At 41.0% G+C, this 18,635-nt stretch overlaps 1 protein-coding gene and 1 long non-coding RNA gene across 5 annotated transcripts in view; one reads left to right on the top strand and one right to left on the bottom strand.

The window, feature by feature from the left end:
* The window catches only part of LOC309340199, a 186,286-nt gene that overhangs the window by 83,403 nt on the left and 84,248 nt on the right, over window positions 1–18,635 (bottom strand). The window lies entirely within an intron of this gene.
* SHROOM2 (shroom family member 2) overlaps window positions 1–18,635 on the top strand; it is a 104,548-nt gene that overhangs the window by 58,537 nt on the left and 27,376 nt on the right. For 3 of the 4 annotated variants that reach the window (XM_081858655.1, XM_081858654.1, XM_081858656.1), the window contains exons 3-6: window positions 9,327–9,431; window positions 11,264–11,395; window positions 13,271–15,929; window positions 18,281–18,381. In XM_081858655.1, the coding sequence (XP_081714781.1) occupies window positions 9,327–9,431; window positions 11,264–11,395; window positions 13,271–15,929; window positions 18,281–18,381 (2,997 nt within the window). The remainder of the gene's footprint in view (window positions 1–9,326; window positions 9,432–11,263; window positions 11,396–13,270; window positions 15,930–18,280; window positions 18,382–18,635) is intronic. The other variant, XM_081858657.1, reaches the window with a different exon arrangement.

The following is an 18,635-nucleotide window of genomic DNA, read 5'->3' as shown; positions in this document are numbered from 1 at the left end:
ATTGAAAAAGTATTTCTTTAGAACTATGCACACAACCCATCTCCATGCAAACAGGGCAGTCCTACTTCCGCATACGATAGGGCAAATGGCTTAGAAACCTTACCTCTATCTGATGAGTTTTCCACATAGGACATGATTCTCCCTCCCCAAGGACTGGAGTCAATCTAACTCTTGACTCAGTCCATTGTTACCATTCCAGTTTAGCTGAGTGTAGGCACTGAATTGAGTTGGCACAGTCCCTGTTAAAGGAGTATGCTCTATAAAAATGAATGTAAGACTCTGCTGGTAGGCCTAATAGAGGAAGAAATATACATTCACATGCAAAAGGGTATAAGAGTCTGCGAACAAAGAGGCTTGGGTTTTGTTTTTTTAGCTGTCTAACCTTTAACGGGATTTCTAGAGCACATCAGAATTGTTTGTGATCACCCAGCGATGTCACGTTGCAATTATGAACCAAACAACTAAGCTAGCAGCTGTTGCTGAACAATCAGTCCAAGGAATCCAGATTTCCCGCCTGGCATTGTAAATTATTTTGTCTGGGTCAGTGGTCCTAGAGTAAAGGAACGAGGCAGGAAAGACGTATATAGTTTTTTCTAATATTAGTTTATCTGGTTTTTCAGAACACATGTGCTCAGTTGATCCTGATGCTTCACAGGTACAGTATCCGTTCCCAGCTTTTGCGATGAAGAACGGTTTTACGGAAAAACCCGGTTTTCCCAGGCCTGAATCTAGTAGCCAAGGATTGCTCAGCAGAATTGTGTGCATGACTAATCAGAATCATTGCTGCCCCTTATTTTAATACTGTAATAAGGCTTCTTTGTGATTCTAATTATATCCGCTAAGCTCAATTGCAGGCGGCACACAGATTAAGCAAGAAGGGGACAGGCTCAGTTTAGAAGCCTCTGGGGATTTTGTTCTCTTAAATAACAGGTCAGCCTCTTTCGGCTGACATGCAAAATGAGAATAACCATTATTGTTGAAGATGTAAGTTTGTAAAAAAATAAATAAATTTAACCCTTCTTATTTCTGAGTGTATTTTTGCATAATCGAGCATCAGATCTATAAACACCTCTCCCCCCCCCTCCAGAGTTAGGTCTTTTGGACTATTCCATTGACAAGGTAGTCCCAAAGTCAGCAACACGCGATTAGCACAGATGTTCATGAGAGCTCTGAGTAAATCTTTAGTCAAAGGATTCAATATTTGAAAATGCACTGAGGAAAATACTTTATAACATGGCATATATTTTTATCTAGGAAATCTTAGATGGGCTGTCTCAGGTTCTGATAGATGGTATGTACCTATGCTTGTGATACAGTCACATGGGAAAGACTGAGAGTTAAGGAAGTAAGTATAAATACTTAACATGGAACTGTTGTAAATTATTAGCTATGCAGGTGGGGGTTTTGTTGTTGTTGTTGTTGTATATTTAGATGCTCAAAAAGAGAATAAATATTTTTATTTTTTAGCTATCTCTTCATTTTTTTGGTATTTGTTTAATGGAAATGTCTGGATTGATACTAGATTCCAGGTTAAGGGGAGTAAACATCAGTCTTATCTCTTGATATAAAATCACTCTAGAAGGAGGTTTTTTGTTTTGTTTTGTTTTGTTTTGTTTTTATAGCAAACAATTCATTGGTGTGTTTTTTCTTCCCGCATGAAAAATGATTTTATCTTCCTGACAAATGAACTGATGCGACTCTTTGTAGCAAAGGGAATGAGTGTGTTTGACTTGTTTGAAGCCTATTGAGTTCAGAAGAAACTCCCCGCGGTTAGTTTTCTAGGTTCCCTGCTATTCTCTTAACCCAGCGTGCTAGTTGTAATGTTTCAGGTGCTTCCTGTATAAAATAGAACAATGATTATGTTATGAAATCAGAATACCGATGTCCCTTAAGCAGGTCAGTCTCCCTGCTATCTTGATACAAGATCACTCGGGAGAGGCTGTTTTTATGGTGAACCAGTCATTGCTGTTCTGAGACTCATCCACAGAGACTCAGGGGATTAAAGCAAAACAATAAGCTGGGAAACTGGCAGGAGGCTGTTGCTAATTGCTATACTGCCAGTGATTTAAAGCAGGAATTAAAGATTTGTTCTTCAAACAGTTTTCCTTTTAAATGTGCATACCTAAAACAGAGGGAAACTGCTTTAAAACGTTGGTGTGGAACGGCAAACCCTTGTTTAAGGAACCATTTGATGCCCAGCATATATATCAGGGATCAGCAAACTTTTTCAGCAGGGGGCTGGTCCACTGTCCCTCAGACCTTGTGGTGGGCCGGACTATATTTTGAAAAAAAATATATGAACGAATTCCTATGCCCCACAAATAACCCAGAGATGCATTTTATACAAAAGCACACATTCTGCTCATGGAAAAAAACACCGGGCAGGCCTCACAAACAACCCAGAGATGCATTTTAAATAAAAGGACACATTCTACTCATGTAAAAATGTGCTGACTGTCCACGGGCCGGATTTAGAAGGCGATTGGGCCGGATCCAGTCCCCAGGCCTTAGTTTGCCTGCCCATGATATATATCATTAGTTTCTAAGACTGATGGGGACTGCGTGCATCAGCATGCAGCTTCTGCACAGTATGGTTCTTATGTGCAAATGTTATTAACATTTGATACAATTCCACGTGCATTTTTTAAAATAATAATAATAATAATAATAATAATAATAATAATAATAATAAATTACATTTATATCCCACCTTTCCTCCAAGGAGCTCCAGGTGGTGTATATAGTTCCCTCCATTTTATCCTCACAACAACCCTGTGAGGTAGGTTAGACTGAGAGACTGTGACTGCCCAAGGTTACCCAGTGAGGTTCATTGTCTAGTAGGTACAAGAAAACTGGTCTCCCAGGTCCTAGTCTGCTACTTTGTTCAGGTGTTCAGTTCAGGTGTGTGGTGTTCACCATATGGTTTTATGTTGATAGTGCACCCTTTTTATTTAACCATGTGACCTACTAAATTAGTTATTACAGGGAGATGCTATAGCTCCATGCTATAGTTTTGTGCAAGTGCTACCAATGCAGTGCCCTCCAGCTGTTGATGGACTACAACTCCCATGAGCCCCAGCCCATCCAGTCAGACATCAGGAATGATGGGAGTTGTCATCCATCAACACCTGGAGGGCACCACATTAGCTTCACAAGTGGGGGGGGGAGTACATAGAAAAAATGATTCTATCCTTAAAGAGATACAAGCCTTATAAGCGGCTGAGACAACCAGTTTCCTCAGAGTACTAACCCAGTCATGTTGCTTCAGCTTCCCTTTTTAGGAAGAAGCTGAAGTTTAGTGAAAAGTATAGTTTATAGCTTCATCTTCCAAGAAAATCTTCAAGAAACAGAATTCAAAAAATTAAACTAACTATTCAAATAATTAAAATAACAAAGTGTTTGGCTTAAATCAGAGGAAGATAAACATTGCTGTAAGAGCAATGAAACATTACATCTTTCTTGGGGGCTCTCGGTAGAAGGGCAAACTTGATCCCATAAACACAGCTATGAATCTCCTTTTTGTATCATAATAAGACAAACATGAGGCATCAGTAGGCTGCCCATCTGTCAAGGTGTTTTATTGCCATCTGTAGCAGTAAGGCTACAGGTCCGTTGCTGCTAAAATGCACACACATTTAAGAGACCAATAGCCGCTTGGCTGTGTTTTGCCCTTGCACTCAATTAAGCAGAGATGGAAAGAAGCATCTGTGATGCAGTTCCACAGTTAATTCTCCCAGTACTTTTGCCACCATAAGTTCATGTGACGTACTTTTTCTAGCACTGGAGAAGGGGGATGATGGGGAGCAAATATATTGGTTAGAGTACACATATCCTGAGTGGCTGTATTGGTCTCCAGGACTAAATATCAGTTAAGGACCTCAGTTTGACTGGAGGTACATGGAGTTCATATTTGTTTTCAAATTAGCAGAGAACTTGACTTCCATGGTGAAAATATAATTGATCTAACAGTGTGTGGTTGCATTAAAAGGAGCAGCTAATTTGGAGTAATTAAATTGGTGGCCGAAGTCTTATTGATTGAGGAGAGTAGATATAGCTGAATCAGAAATTTCAGAATTTGTTTGGTGGTTAAGAGCAAGAACTTTGAGGCAGAAGTCTCAAGCATGGTCCATCTCAGCAGTTTCCTGGGTGACTTCGGGCAAGCTGCCATTTCCCAAAGCGTGCCTTACCATCTATAATCAGGCAGCAGTGGTACTGACTTTTTTTCGTGGGGTTTTGTTCAAAGGATTATGGAGAGAATGCTCATGAAGTACCTGGAACAGTTAAGGAAAGTACAGCGATGTTGTTGTATGATGAAGCAAATAGTTCTTCACTGTATACCAGCTAAAAGGAACAGGCAGCATGAAGTGTTTCTTGAAGGGATAATAATGATGAATGTCATCTCTTACCAGCCTAGACTGTGTTACAATAACTTGATAAAATTGCATAAGTGTTGGTGATTGGGAAAATTCCCAGATCAAGAATCCCAAGAATCTTATCCCGTGGGAAATTGTTCCACTTTTTACCTGAGACTTCAGAAGTCGAAAAAATGCAGACCTGTGCTGCGTAAAACTGGAATCATTTGATAACACATTTCATTCATGCATTATATGTGGCTGTAATACCACTGCATTTTCCCACTGCATTATTTTCCCACTGCATTATTATTTTCCCACTGCATTATTTTGAATCCTCAATTGCATGTTTTCTTGGCAGCAGGTAAGGTCCTAAGACGCACCATAGAATAATATTTTTGTTGGTACAGTGGTACCTCAGGTTAAGTACTTAATTCGTTCCAGAGGGCCATACTTAACCTGAAACTGTTCTTAACCTGAAGCACCACTTTAGCTAATGGGGCCTCCTGCTGCTGCCGCCACGCCGCCAGAGCACAATTTCTGTTCTTATCCTGAAGCAAAGTTCTTAACCTGAAGCCCTATTTCTGGGTTAGCGGAGTCTATAACCTGAAGCGTATGTAACCCGAGGTACCACTGTATATGCTTGACGGTGATGCGTCCAAACTTGGGACAGTTATTGTGAGGAGCATTCAGGGTAGTAGCTTGAAGATAAAAAGCAACAGATTTTGTCAGTGTGGAATTACCATACAGGAAGAGTAGCATCATAATGTAATTCTGTCTGAATCAGTGAGGAGTTAGATCAGCAGAGAGACATTTCAGTATAGAAAGACTTAGAAACTGATTTGTTCTTGTCTCCTCATTTTCTAGCTGGCATTTCTTTTTTTTCCAAGTGGTGCTGATTTTGTAGAGGAAGTAGCCAGTAGAGGGAGGAATTTTGCTCTAAATGTGAGTGGCAAGCAATTGCTGTCACCTTATAAAAAGAGGGTGGGAATGCTTTTCTTGAATAAAAGAACGATGAATTGAAAATTCTCGTTCCTTGTCAGCATGTCTTTTCTTTTCTAAATTTATCATCCCATCAGTAAGTTCATATTGAGTTTGTGTCACAGCACGAAACTGCTGCGTGAGATGAAAATAAATCTGAGCAGCAATGTTACCAAATCTCTTGGAATTGGTAAATATCCTAGCAAAAATGTTAAGTGGCAGCTGTCATATGCCAGGCTTAGTCACAACTCTAAGTCCCATTGAAAGCAGTGTCACATATTTTAGATTTTAGCTGGGTCTCTCTTTTTTTTAAAAAAAAAATAATTTTTATTAGTTTTCACAACAATAAACAAGAAAAAAGAAAACAAACACAACACAGAAAAAACAAATAAACATAAAACATGACTTCCCCATACCTCCTTTTCACTGCATCCTTATTCCAAAAGATTTTTTAGCAACCCTTTAATCAATTTTTCTATTGGTTCTCTTTAAGTTTCCATAAAATTATTATTTACAGCTGTAATTCTCTGTTTCTCACCCCTTAACATCTTAACAGTCCTCAATTTTGCAGCAGTTTTTAAGATATACTTTAAATTTTTTCCAGTCCTCTTCCACCGCCTCTTTCCTCTGGTCACGGATTCTGCCAGTCATCTCTGCCAGTCCCATAAATTCGGTCACCTTTGTCTGCCGTTCTTCCAGAGTAGGTAGTTCTTGCGTCTTCCAATACTTTGCTAAAAGAATTCTTGCCGCTGTAGTTGCATACATAAAGAATGTCCTGTCCTTCTTTGGTACCAATTGGCCCACCATGCCCAAGAGGAAAGCTTCCGGTTTCTTTAAAAACGTCCACTTAAGGACTTTCTTAATTTCATTATAGATCATTTCCCAGTAGGCTTTAATCCTTGGGCAGGTCCACCAAAGGTGGTAGAAGGTTCCTTCCGACTCATTGCATTTCCAGCAATTGTTATTGGGCAAATGGTAAATCTTTGCAAGCTTGACTGGGGTCATGTACCACCTATATATCATTTTCATTATGTTCTCTTTTAAGGCACTACATGCCGTAAACTTAATACCAGTGGTCCATAACTGTTCCCAGTCAGCAAACATGATGTCATGACCTATATCCTGTGCCCATTTAATCATAGCTGATTTAACCGTTTCTTCTTGTGTATTCCATTTCAGCAGCAAGTTATACATTCTAGACAAATTCTTAGTATTGGGTTCTAACAGTTCTGTTTCTAACTTTGACCTCTCCTTCTGGAATCCTAATTTCCTGTCTTGCTTAAATGTCTCATTTATCTGATGGTAGTGCAACCAATCTCGAACTCTATGCTTTAGCTTATCATAACTCTGAATTTTTAGCTTTTCACCCTCTTGTTCTAAAATTTCAGAATATTTTGGCCAGTCAAGGTCCATATTAAGTTTTTTCACTGCCTTAGCTTCCATTGGTGACAACCACCACTGAAAGCAGTGTCACATATTTTAGATTTTAGCTGGGTCTCATTGCAAAGTGTGAGCTTAAAAAAACAAAACAACCACCACCTTTTGAATACAGTACAAACATACAGAGATATACAGTGGGTGATGTCCAACTAATTCATACCAGAGTAAACCCAATAAAATCAATAGATTTAAGTAATACTTTGAATATGACTTAGGTCAGTATCATCCAATACTATATGAGCACAAACATAACATACAAGCATACAGCTATGTATTTCAGGGGAAAGGAGCATAAACTTATTGTTCAAAACATTGGCCACTTTCTCAAAAACAAAATATCTGTAGAACGACATTGTCACATAAGTATATTGTGATAGATAGATAGATAGATAGATAGATAGATGATAGATAGATAGATAGATAGATAGATAGATAGATAGATAGATAGATAGATATTCCATTGTGTGTGTGCACCACCTGCCATTTAAAATATCCAGGTACATACATCTACAGGGTGAGTCTTTTAAAAGAGGCCCCATGGAACATGTGTACTCTGTATCCACGGGCTCACCCTGTGTATGTGTGTGTGTGTGTGTTTATTGTTTATTTTTCAAGACTGTTTATTGTTTATTTTTCAAAACTGAAACATGTTTTAGGAGGCCAGTGGGTGGGTTCAAAAGTCATCCCGCAAAGCAACTGGTTACATTTGTTGTCCAGTTCTATTTTGGCAGTAGTATGTCATTAAATTTGCAAGTATTGCTGGTGGGTTGGTGGGATTGTGTATGTGTGTGTCTGTGTGTTTATTGAGGGGACAAGAATATATAATACCTGTATGTAATTCCTGTTTATTTTGTTTCACTCCGTTTATGTGCATAATACACTTTGGGACACTATGCAAATAATGCTTAGAGTGGTACCTCGCAAGACGAAATTAATTCGTTCCGCGAGTTGTTTCGTCTTGCGATTTTTTTTGTCTTGCGAAGCACGGATCCTGTGCTGAATTTCTTCCTCAGTCGCTCAGGCTCCCCCCTCGCTTTCAACCGGCCACCATGACCGTCAAGTTGCGCTTGGGCTTCTACGTGGGCAAAAAGTCCGCCGCGCTGCTGGCGCTGCTCTTGGCCGCGCTGCTTTTGGCGCTGCTGGTGCTGGCTATCCTGTACGGGCGCTGCGCGCAGGATTTGGAAGGGAGAGGCGGCGGAGGCGGTGCCCACAAACGAGGCTCCCGCCAGCGCTGATCCATCCGCGCGGCCGCGCAGTGCCTGGGACGTAAGAAAAAGGAAACAAACTCGCAAGACGTTTTCATCTTGCGAAGCAAGCCCATAGGGAAAATCGTCTTGCAAAGCAACTCAAAAATCGAAAAACTCTTTCGTCTTGCGCCTTTTTTCGTCTTACGAGGCATTCGTCTTGCGAGGTACCACTGTATAACTATACAAATGCATACATAGATGCCATAGTGAAGGCACTCTCTTTAAGTGTAGTCAGGAACAGAGCTTCTAGCTTTCTGTGTCAGAAAACTCTACTATGTTTCAGCTCTTATAATACTGGGGCAGGGTGGGGGGAGAAATAGATTTCACTGAACGTGTTAATAAAGATAACCTCATGCAGTAAAAATTTGAAGACTTGCTATGAAGTGTGATCTCCCCGGCGTAAAAAATACGCCGAAATATTTTCCTTCATTGTCTTGTCCCCTCAAATCTTAACTTTAGCTTTCCTTCTCTCTCGGACGACTTCATAGGTGTATCATATCTGTTTAGGGTTAGGAACACGAAGGAAGGCTGTTACAGTATTACTATTGCTGTTAGTAACAGAGTTTCTTTCTGGGTTCAGGTGCTCTCATTCTGTCACTTATAGTTTATGCAGCAGAATTGTAGGAAATACTAACTACTCTAGTCGCCTGCAAAGTATTTCACTCTAGCAGTATAATTTTTGTTAATATCTTGCTCTTTCTCTTTTCAGACTTCTTTCTGCTTGCACCAAGGGATTTGGGATTAATTTCTGTGTTGGATAGCCTATTTACAGTGGTCTAAAATGCAAAGAGGAATCAATGATTGAAGGGGTCTTTTCAATTTTAAAAGCAACGGCTCTTCTCAGTAACTAGCATGTTGGCATGATACATTAATGTAAACCAATCCTCTCCTATATAGCAGCCTATAACAATGTACTAACAAAACCGAAAGCATTCACATAGTATTTCAGAAACATGCAGTGTGGGGTTGTTGTTTTTTAATTTAAAAAAATCCAAAATTCATCCACAGAAAGAAGCAAAACCCCAAATCTCTCTTCTCTGTTTTGCTTTGTTTCTATCCCCATGGTTTTCAAATGGGTTTAGGCAAATTTCTCTTTCTAGTGGGCTTTATGCTACTCTAGTGTTCCTCTGCAGACTAGCATGACCATGTTCTCTGTCTTTCCTTGCTCACAATCACGGAATGAGAGCAAGGACTGTCAGTCAGCTTGCTTTTTTCTTTTCTTTCTAATGTGGGGTGAGACTCACTATGGAAAAGTCTGAGAATTTCTGGTCTACTGTGTTCCTCCTCTGCTTCCCTGACGGCTCAGGAAGATGAATTTGGTGGTGGATATTGTAACACAGAAAATGCCGTCTGAAAGTGATGTTCATGTGGCCAGGAGCTATCTTACGAAGATCTTGAGAAGCTCCATGAGGTATGGTGTTGGTTCCACAAAGACAGCATTCCCTATCCCTTCTCCTAATAGAAAAACCCTTCTCAGTAATCCAGGAATCCATTCTGAAATCCTCCATTCCCACATTTCTCCATGATAAGCATCTGGCCATGTAGTCGTTCTGTAGTCTCATGTTTCATTCACATTTTGTACAAACCATTCTGGTTCCATGCATATATATCAAGCAAACAACAAACAAATAAACAGTTTGTTGTTAAACTGCCATCGTACCAATTATCACTTATCAGAAAGTAAGTTCCATTGAATTTCAAAGGGGCTTCTAAATAGACATGCATGGGATTCCACTGTGAGGCTACTGTTTTTAAACTAGACAATTGCATGATTCATCAGCTAACTGTGGAGACAGCCACAACAATTATCATTGAATTTGTGGGATTAGATTTGCATGTGCAGAACTCCATGATAGCATTAAGTTGGCAGCATTGTGTGGGTAGTTGGATTTATGAAGGACTTGGACATGTGTTTTTTTAAGAAATGGCATTGCTCTTACAGAATAGCATGTCCACACAGGCTATTCAACCTCATGCAACTGCTACAGTGTTGGTTCCCACACATGCCAAGCTGTGTGAACCCCTGAAGCAATTAGCTTTCAAGCCATTTAGCTAAAATAGACAACTGTTGCTTCAGCATATTGGATTCTGATGCTGGCTTCTTTATGCACATGGGTTGAGAGACAACCACCATGTGAAAACAGGCCCCATGGTCCTTTGTGACAGATTTCACAACAGAACAGTCAAGTGACCAGAGCAGGTAGCTGATCTTGAACCTCCCTCCCTGCCTCTCCTCTTTCTACACGCCCAACAAAGCTTTGCAACCAGGTGCCTAAAACTGGTGGAACACTGCTGGCGCCCAAGATTTTAGGAAGCCATTGGGCAAGATGCCATTGAGGAACTCCCTGCTGCTGTCACCACTAACCATTTGCTTGGCTTCTCCCTGTGAGCCCACTCTCTTCTTAGGCTCACAAGGAGAGGATAGGGGCTCCTTCTCTGGACTATTGTCACTTTTTGCATGCTTGAAAAGGGGTGTAGTAAGCAGGAGCAAGGTGGGATGGTTGGCTTCAGGCCCCTGCTGGTGTATCGACCTCATAAGGTGCTTGTCAGTGATGCTGACCTCTGAATTGGATGCTGCGCTATTTCAAGCAGACAGATGCAGGACAGTTTGATAACTTTCTCCATTTACTGGATGAGAAGATGGCAATAGGGAATGGCAAGGTTGACAGGGAGGCCTAAGGCTCGCTTCTCGAACCAGTGCTTGATAGCTCAGGAAGCTTTTGTGCCAGTTGACTGGCAAAACTGGGCAGCACTACTGAGAAATGTGGGGAGCACCCTCTGTTGTTTTTTTTTTTTACATTACGTTGTCTCTCTTAATGAACAGGTATTTGAATCTGGATCAGAGTTCCTGGCCATTGTCACTGAACCACACCTACTCTGGTTTCAAAAATGAGAGTTGCTCAAACACAAAATTCCTCATTTCTGTACTTCCATGCAATTATACAAGACTTAATTGTTATAGACGGTATGCGTCTATATTATAAGGGATTTCACAGATAATCAGTAAGTGCTTTTATCTGCCTCGCAGAGATGAAACATTCCAGGCTTTGACTCACTGTCTGTATTTCAAGTGCTTTTTTTTTTTTTTCAAAGCACCTGGATTCTTTTCAAAGGTGATTTCCTAGAGCAGCAGACACTGCTCTGTAACCTGAGCCTACTTACTGCATTTGTTAATTAGGTCTGAGGTTGATTGCTTAAAAAATATATGCAGTAAATGCCTATGTTTTTCCTTTCTCATTCCAGAAAGAATGATCTAGCCTGCAGGCCCCACTCCTGGCATGCGACCAAATTCACAGAGAGTCACCCTGAGACAGCCACGTCACGGCTCTCCTCAACCAATCCCTGTGCTTCCTGGCACTCTCGGTATCATGCAAGGTGAGTTCCTGTTTAAAATTAACATGCATCCAGCTCCAACGGTAAGAAAATAATTGCTTGCCTTGGTTTGTTCCTTATCTTAAAATGGCCAGCAATGCACGGTTTTATTTTAAGTTTGTCTTTGTGCACGAAGCGAGTTGTGTAATGAGGGAACTTAGATATAACAAGGGCTTGATGGCCCTTAGTCTGCAGGGTATTTTCCATTATGCAGCTAAGTAAATAGAGTGAACTACAGGTTCTTCCGGCAGGTTTTCTTTTCTTTTCTCTCGGCCTTTCTTCAGGCGTCAGTTTTCAGGTGTGTAAAAGCCCCTTAAAAGTACTAAAACGCAATAGAAGGAGTAAGAAACCAAATCTCCTATAACAAAGCAATTATTTAAGAGGAAAACACACTCTGTGTATGCCTAAAGAATTGTCATGCAATTGCTTTCTCTAATTACATCTCTGCTTGCTATGTAGCAATTAAAAAGAATTGGGTAGGGCACATCGTCGCCTGTTCAGTCACTGAATGCTTCTCAGTAATGAGTTGTATGAGAACTATTTTGGGGATAAAAAAAATTACATCTTAGTTCAGGTGGTAAAATGTCTCTCTGTAATCCAGGTATACCATGATCTGGTTACAAGCTCTCACAAAGCATTCCTTTAGCCACAGACCTTGCATTCCATTTGCTTCTTTGTTTTGGTGGCATGTAAAACATGTCTCAGAATATGCAGACTTTTAATTTACAAAAAAAAAAAAAAAAAACCAAAAAAAAAAAACCAACAACCTGGGAAAAGTATACTTGCCATTCATGGCCCTAAAGTGGTACTTGATTCAGTTTTATTGGAGTACTAAGTAATGTAATCTTAAATGTTTCATGCTTTTACTTTTAAAAAGAAGAGCATTAAGTGGCCTTTAGACATTTGCTACCATTTACTGCTTGTGTTCATAATACAAATTCAAACTTTCAAAATAAAGCTGCTTAGTTGTTTTGAACACTTAACCCGCCCCTATGTTTCTATAGATCTTGTTGTCCAGTATGCTGGATGGCTTCAGAAACAGTTTCCTCTGTGCCTAATCACATATTTAATTTTATTTTTAAAAATGCTTTTGTTATATACTCTTCAGATGCTCTCATTGACACTTATTATAAAGTAGAATGAAAACCTGTCATGGACTTTATATTCACAGATGGGTCCTGGCTGCGTGGGAACTTCAACTTGTTTTGACTTTCCTTAGGGACAACCTGGGAGTAGGGAGATAATGTGGAGACATCACTAAGCCCATGTCAAGGGTTCCCTGTTAGGGCCTGGGGCAATGGAGACTCCACTGGGCATTCTGTTGGACTCATACACTATGCAGATTTTACGTGTGTGTGTGTGTGTGTGTGTGTGTGTGTGTGTGTGTGTCTGTGTGTGTGTACACACCCACACCCACACACCCCTTCATCAAAAAGTCACAGGATAGTTTACAGCTCAGTGGCAAAAACACCAAAATGCAAACACATAACATAATATTTCCCAACTCTTACATTCTGTGATTCTATACAACAAGCACATAAGCAATACATAATAAGCAGCAGTGTCAAAATACTCACGATGGAATAAATTCCACAATTCAATCCTTGTGAAAAACAAGAGTCTAAAAACTTATTTTCTGCTTGTCTCATATACAGCTATAAGACAGAATACATATTTAACAGCATATAGGGGTGGGGGAAAGGGCAGCAGCATATGTAAAGTACAGAAACAGTGTACTTTGATTTTATAATATTTGCATTTTGATTTTATAATGTTTGCATTTTTGTAATATTATCTGGTATGGCTGTTTCTACCAGCAGAGAGTATGGGTTTTGTTGGTGCTATATTGATGAAAGCCCTTTTCATATTTTGCTACAGCTCCTCTTCCCATGATCTGTCAAGCTCATGGGACCAGTCAAATCTCCATCGCACCTCAGACCAGTTCAGTTCTGCTGGAAGCATGGACAGCTGGGATCACACACCCCAGGTGTATCAATATGGACAGATGTCTTCTGCAAAATCCAACAGTAGTATTGACCACTTGGGGAATCCCAGCAAAAGGGATTCTGCCTATGGCTCTTTCTCTACTAGCTCTAGCACACCTGACCACACATTGACCAGTGCAGATGCTGCCTCAGTTGAGAATGCGGGGTACAAGTTGGGTCACTGGGAAACCCCAAAATCAGGAAATAGCAAGGCTGCCTCGTATCTAAGTGATAATGGAGGATTAGATGATAAAACTACCTGCTTTGCACCTCAAGCACCACAGTATGAAAACAACAGGAGCCCCCGGCTGGAAGATCATTCTGATTCAAAGTATTCTGGGTCCGGAAGATCAAATTTTGGGCCTGTGTGGTATGTCCCAGAGAAGAAAAAGTCTCCCTCCCCTCCACCACCACCACCACCTCTTCGTAGTGATAGCTTTGCTGCCACCAAAAGTCACGAGAGATCCCATGCTGCTCCTTATTCAGAGGGTATTCAGAGCACCCAGCACTTTGACGTCCAGCACAGGCTGCAAGCCAAGAGTGACTGGAGTGCCGAAACTGTAGAGCAACAAAAGAGAGATGCCAGAGCAGTCGACAGGGCCTCCGAAGGTAGGCAGAGCAGCAAACCAGTCTACAGATCCGATCTCAGTCTGGATTGTGGTTTGTCTTCTGCCGGGGACAGGGTTAACAACAACATCATAGGAAATTTCAGCAGGCTGCAATCATCTCTGTCCAGCACGGACGTTCGATTTGCACAGTCCACTTATGGCCACCATCACCAGCGCCAGTACAGTGATGAAAGCACTTTCTTTCGGAACGCAAAAGTCTCTGCGTCACCTAAAGAGCAGCGGCACCTCTCCACTTATGCTGGCATTCAAGAAAGACCCACTGACAAACGTAGCTGTCATCCAAACCACGCCAGGATACTTGATAGTACTGCTTCTGCTGCCACTTCTTCTGACATGAGTGCTGAGGAGAAAATGGACAACACAGGGCTAAGCCGCTATTACTGTGTGACAGTGAAACAGTCTGTTCAGGGAAACTCGAGACCACTACTCAAAGATGAATGTCGGAATACTGGCATAGGGAACCACGCTTCCTCTGGACCACAGGAGAGTCCTGCTATGACTACAATGATCCAAAGTCCCAAATACTGTCTACCTCAGCAGCCTGTTGAGCCTTCTCTAGATGTATGTGAAAAGAGCAGTCATTACATAGTTAATAAAGGAGAGGATGTTAGAACAATTGTAATGGAAGAATCTAGAAAGGTAAGTTTCCCTGAAAAGCCAGTGCAAGCCAAGAACTTTGAGGAGAACCATGATAGTTACTGTGAACGGGAATATGGGCGGGAATGTGCCTTAGTGCCCACCAGTAAAGCTCCTCCAAAAGATTTCAAGTGGAGTCAAGAAGAGAGCTACAAAATTTCTCCTCAGAAGACCCCAATGTTGCACTCTTTAGCTCAGGAAGGGAAAAGCCAGGCTGATCCTGCTGCTGAAGCGGAGATTACTAAGCAGCCTGCATTTGATGCTAACCTGGGCAAAAACACACGGAGGAGTGATCGTTTTGCTACCACACTGAGAAACGAGATCCAGATGAAAAGAGCAAAGTTACAGAAAAGCAAAAGCACAGCTGTCTTAGCGGGGTCAAGTGAGACCGAAGAGTATGCTGAGAACTGGAAACCCGATTCAGCAGAAAAGATAAACTCCTCATCAGAAAGTTCTTTTACTAATGTATACAAAGACAATCTGAAAGAGGCCCAGGCCAGGGTCTTGAAGGCCACCTCTTTCCAGCGAAGGGACCTGGAGCCCAGTTCTGCGGATTATCTTCCAGACCGGAAGACAAATAATTATAACTCTTCTCCACTGGCTCTTGTCTCTGAAGACGAGGCAGGCTTTCTTGGGGCTAGGCAGTCTTCTAAACAGACTTCACCTGGTAGTAACATTCACCACGTTTCTCGCATTGGAGCTAGGAAGAGGTTCACAACGGAACAAAAATTGAAATCTTATTCTGAGCCCGAGAAGATAAATGAAGTGGGGGTGTCAGATGATGACTACCGGCCACGCCGTCGTCCAACTACTTCTGAGGAAGCTTTGGGTTCTTTTGCAGATAGGTGGAAGTTCTTTGAAGAAACGAGCAAGCCTGCCTACCAAAAATCTTCACAAAGACATACACCTTATGGTCGGCCAGAAGTACAGACTCCTAATGATCCTCATACCAATTCTTACGAAGGTGAGATTGAAGGGTCATGGTATGAAAGGAGGATGAGGTCAGCTTCTTTTGGAGTCGAGAATATGGTTGGTGCACGCAGTAGACCCAAAGAGAGTGTCCATTACAGTGGCCGCAAAGCAAAATCTGGACAATCTCCTAGGTTGGAAACTTTCGCAGAATACCAGGCATCATGGAAGGAGCAGAGGAAACCTATAGAAACTCGGAACTCGGGAAGATACCATTCAGCTGACAACATCCTTGATGCTGGCCATGAGCAGCTTGAGAAATCTCCATATACACATGAACGGTCCAGGTCATCACCTTCCACAGATTTCTACAAACAGGTAAAGGGCACTTTTACTCCTATCCTTAAATGTTTTGCCTTGGAGAGAACAAAATGTTTAAGACCAAGCGATTAACAGGACCAACTGACAGCAGTCTAGGAGATTCATGATTGCTTTTCATTTTCATTTAATTTTACAGCCTGCTGTATGCTTACAAACATACCAAAGGGTCTACAAATATCAGTTTGGCTTACCAGCCAAACAGGAATTGTATTGATAGGCGTTATCTACTTTTTCACAGAATTCCTCACCAAAGGTTTCTGATTAATATCAGTCTTGGAATAAGAGGACAGATCATCTTGCTAGTCTATAATTGGTCACATAACAGAAACCAAAGGGTAGGGATAAATGGACAGTACTTCCGATAGGGTAAAGTGAGCAGCAGGATCCTTCAAGGGCCTGTATTTTGATTGGTACTATTTAATTCATTAATAAATGATCTGGAGTCAAGGGTGAGCATTGCGGTAGCCAGAATGACTCCAAATTATTCAGGACGGTAAAGTGCCAGGCAAATTAAATAGGCCCAAAAGAATTTCTCTAAGCTTTGCTTTTGGGCAACAAAATGGCACATGAAGCTCAGTGTTAAGTATGTAATCTTAGGCATATTGGAACAGACATGACCTTACTTCACAGACAATGAACTGGCAGGCCTAATTTAACTGATAATGGTGTATAACTTAATGAAAACAATTACAGTAGCAGTGAAAATTCCATAGTAGAGACAATTTAGGTCCATTATCATGACGAGTTGATGAGAATCTATGCATGGCCATTTTTGGAATATGGTGTATAGTTCTGGGTATTGCAGAACTTCGGATAAGGGCAACCGTAACAATCAAGGAGTCGGTGCACCTTTCCTGCAAGGAAAAGCTAAAGAGTTTGTGACTTTTTAGTCCAGGAAAACTATAACTGATTGGGAGTAATGACAGAGGTATATAAGATTATGCATAATGTGAGAACTTTTTCTCCTCCAGTAATACAAAAAATTGGGGTTGCAAAATTAAATTATTAAACAGCGGATTCTGAACAAGCAAGGCAGTGTCAGCGATACTGGGCTGTATGGGCCAGTGGTCTAACTATGTACCAGCTTTTATGTTCCTATGGTGGCAGATGACAGCATATGCAACCCTAGAACATGGACAGGTGAACAAGCAGCTGATGTTGCATAGCTGATATTTTTAGGACCAGCAATAGTGTTGCCAGGATGGATATTGTAAGGGAGTGTACCTTTAAGGGCACCTCCCGTGTCTGCCTTAGTTAGTTAGGCCCAAGCAGGAAGCAGGGCTAGAAGCAAAGTGAGAAGGTAGCTAAAGGACAGAAAGCCTGATGTACATAGTCCTTTAATAAAGTTGTTTCCTGTTTGGCTCCTCAGACCTGCTCATCAGTTCAACAGAGAACTTTCCAGATATAGAGACAGCTTGATACCTGGGTTGGTTTCAGGGTCTAGTCCTTGTTTGTGAGTGTTCATATATGGTCTGCTGTTGCTGATTAGTAGCTGGTTTAGATTGGCTGAGAATGCTATCTGTGGACAAGGACATACCATTCCAGGCCTTTGAGAGGGAAGTATCTGGAATGGACTGTAGCTCATCAATGAGGATAATGGGAATGTGTTTAGCTGGGAACTAGGTGACAGGTGGTGGTGTCATTTTTTATTCTGGATCTGCCTTGGGGCAGATGTAGTTGTAGCATAGGATGTAGCTGTGGACAGCAGACCTTTGGTATGTTCTGTGTGGAAGCTGTAAGCGCACAGATACGTGTAGCTGGCAATAGCTTTCTTGTACAAGGTGTCTTGTACACCCATCTTTTGCAAGTTTAGTTATTTAGCATTTTTAAGATAATTAAGTTCTAAAAGCTCCATGTCTTAACTACTTTTAAAAGAAATGTCATTCATATATATATATATATATATATATGCTTTCGTAGATTTTCACGGGTACAGGAATGCAGGTTTTGGTGTCCTCGGGTGTCTTCCCGTGTAAAAGTTGGGGTGTCTATATATATATATATATCCTCTTTCCTGTGTGCATGTGCCAAAACACACCCATTTGTGCACGCACACAGTTCTTGAGAGTCCTAAAATGCTTGCAAGTAGCAAGTTTTTGCCAAAGTGAAAAAAAGTTGTTCCTTTCTAGAGCAGTCAGATGAATTAGTAACTTGAGAACAAGGATTGTAAAGCCAACTGAGAGGTTGCATGGAATATACTATTGTGCTTTAAGCCAAATCAGCATAAGAGTGGATACATTATGGACTCTAAACAAACCCACAAATGAAGGGGTGTGTAATAATATATTTTTCTGCAGACTGAAACTTGATGATTTGGTGCTTTACTATGTTATGAAACCTTTTTTCAGGAAGCATCAGCTGAAGCAAGGAGACATGCAGAAAATAAAAGGGAAGACGAACATCTTACGTGCTCTCCAGCAAGATCTGGTGAAAGGAGCTGCGATTTAAGGTAAGCAGTTTTATGTGTTTCTGTGTGCAGGGCTTATTGGCATATACTGCAGAATATGGTTAGCTTAATTTTATCCAGCAGGAGTTGAAACTATTAAAAGAACTTGCTTTTAATAGTCTTTTTGTTTTTGCTTTTAATATTCTTCATCTATGTGATATGCCTTTATTTCTCAAGCATAAAGAAAATCACTTCTGTTAAGAGTATAGTAATACTACAGAGGTAATTCTCAGATATTTCTTGCATATATGTTAGAG

This window comes from Podarcis erhardii, assembly GCF_964252035.2.
Source record: "Podarcis erhardii genome assembly, chromosome: 4".
Classification (NCBI taxonomy): Eukaryota; Metazoa; Chordata; class Lepidosauria; order Squamata; family Lacertidae; genus Podarcis; species Podarcis erhardii.
Note: the sequence above shows the minus strand (reverse complement) of the source record. Positions and strands in the feature narration are given on the sequence as shown.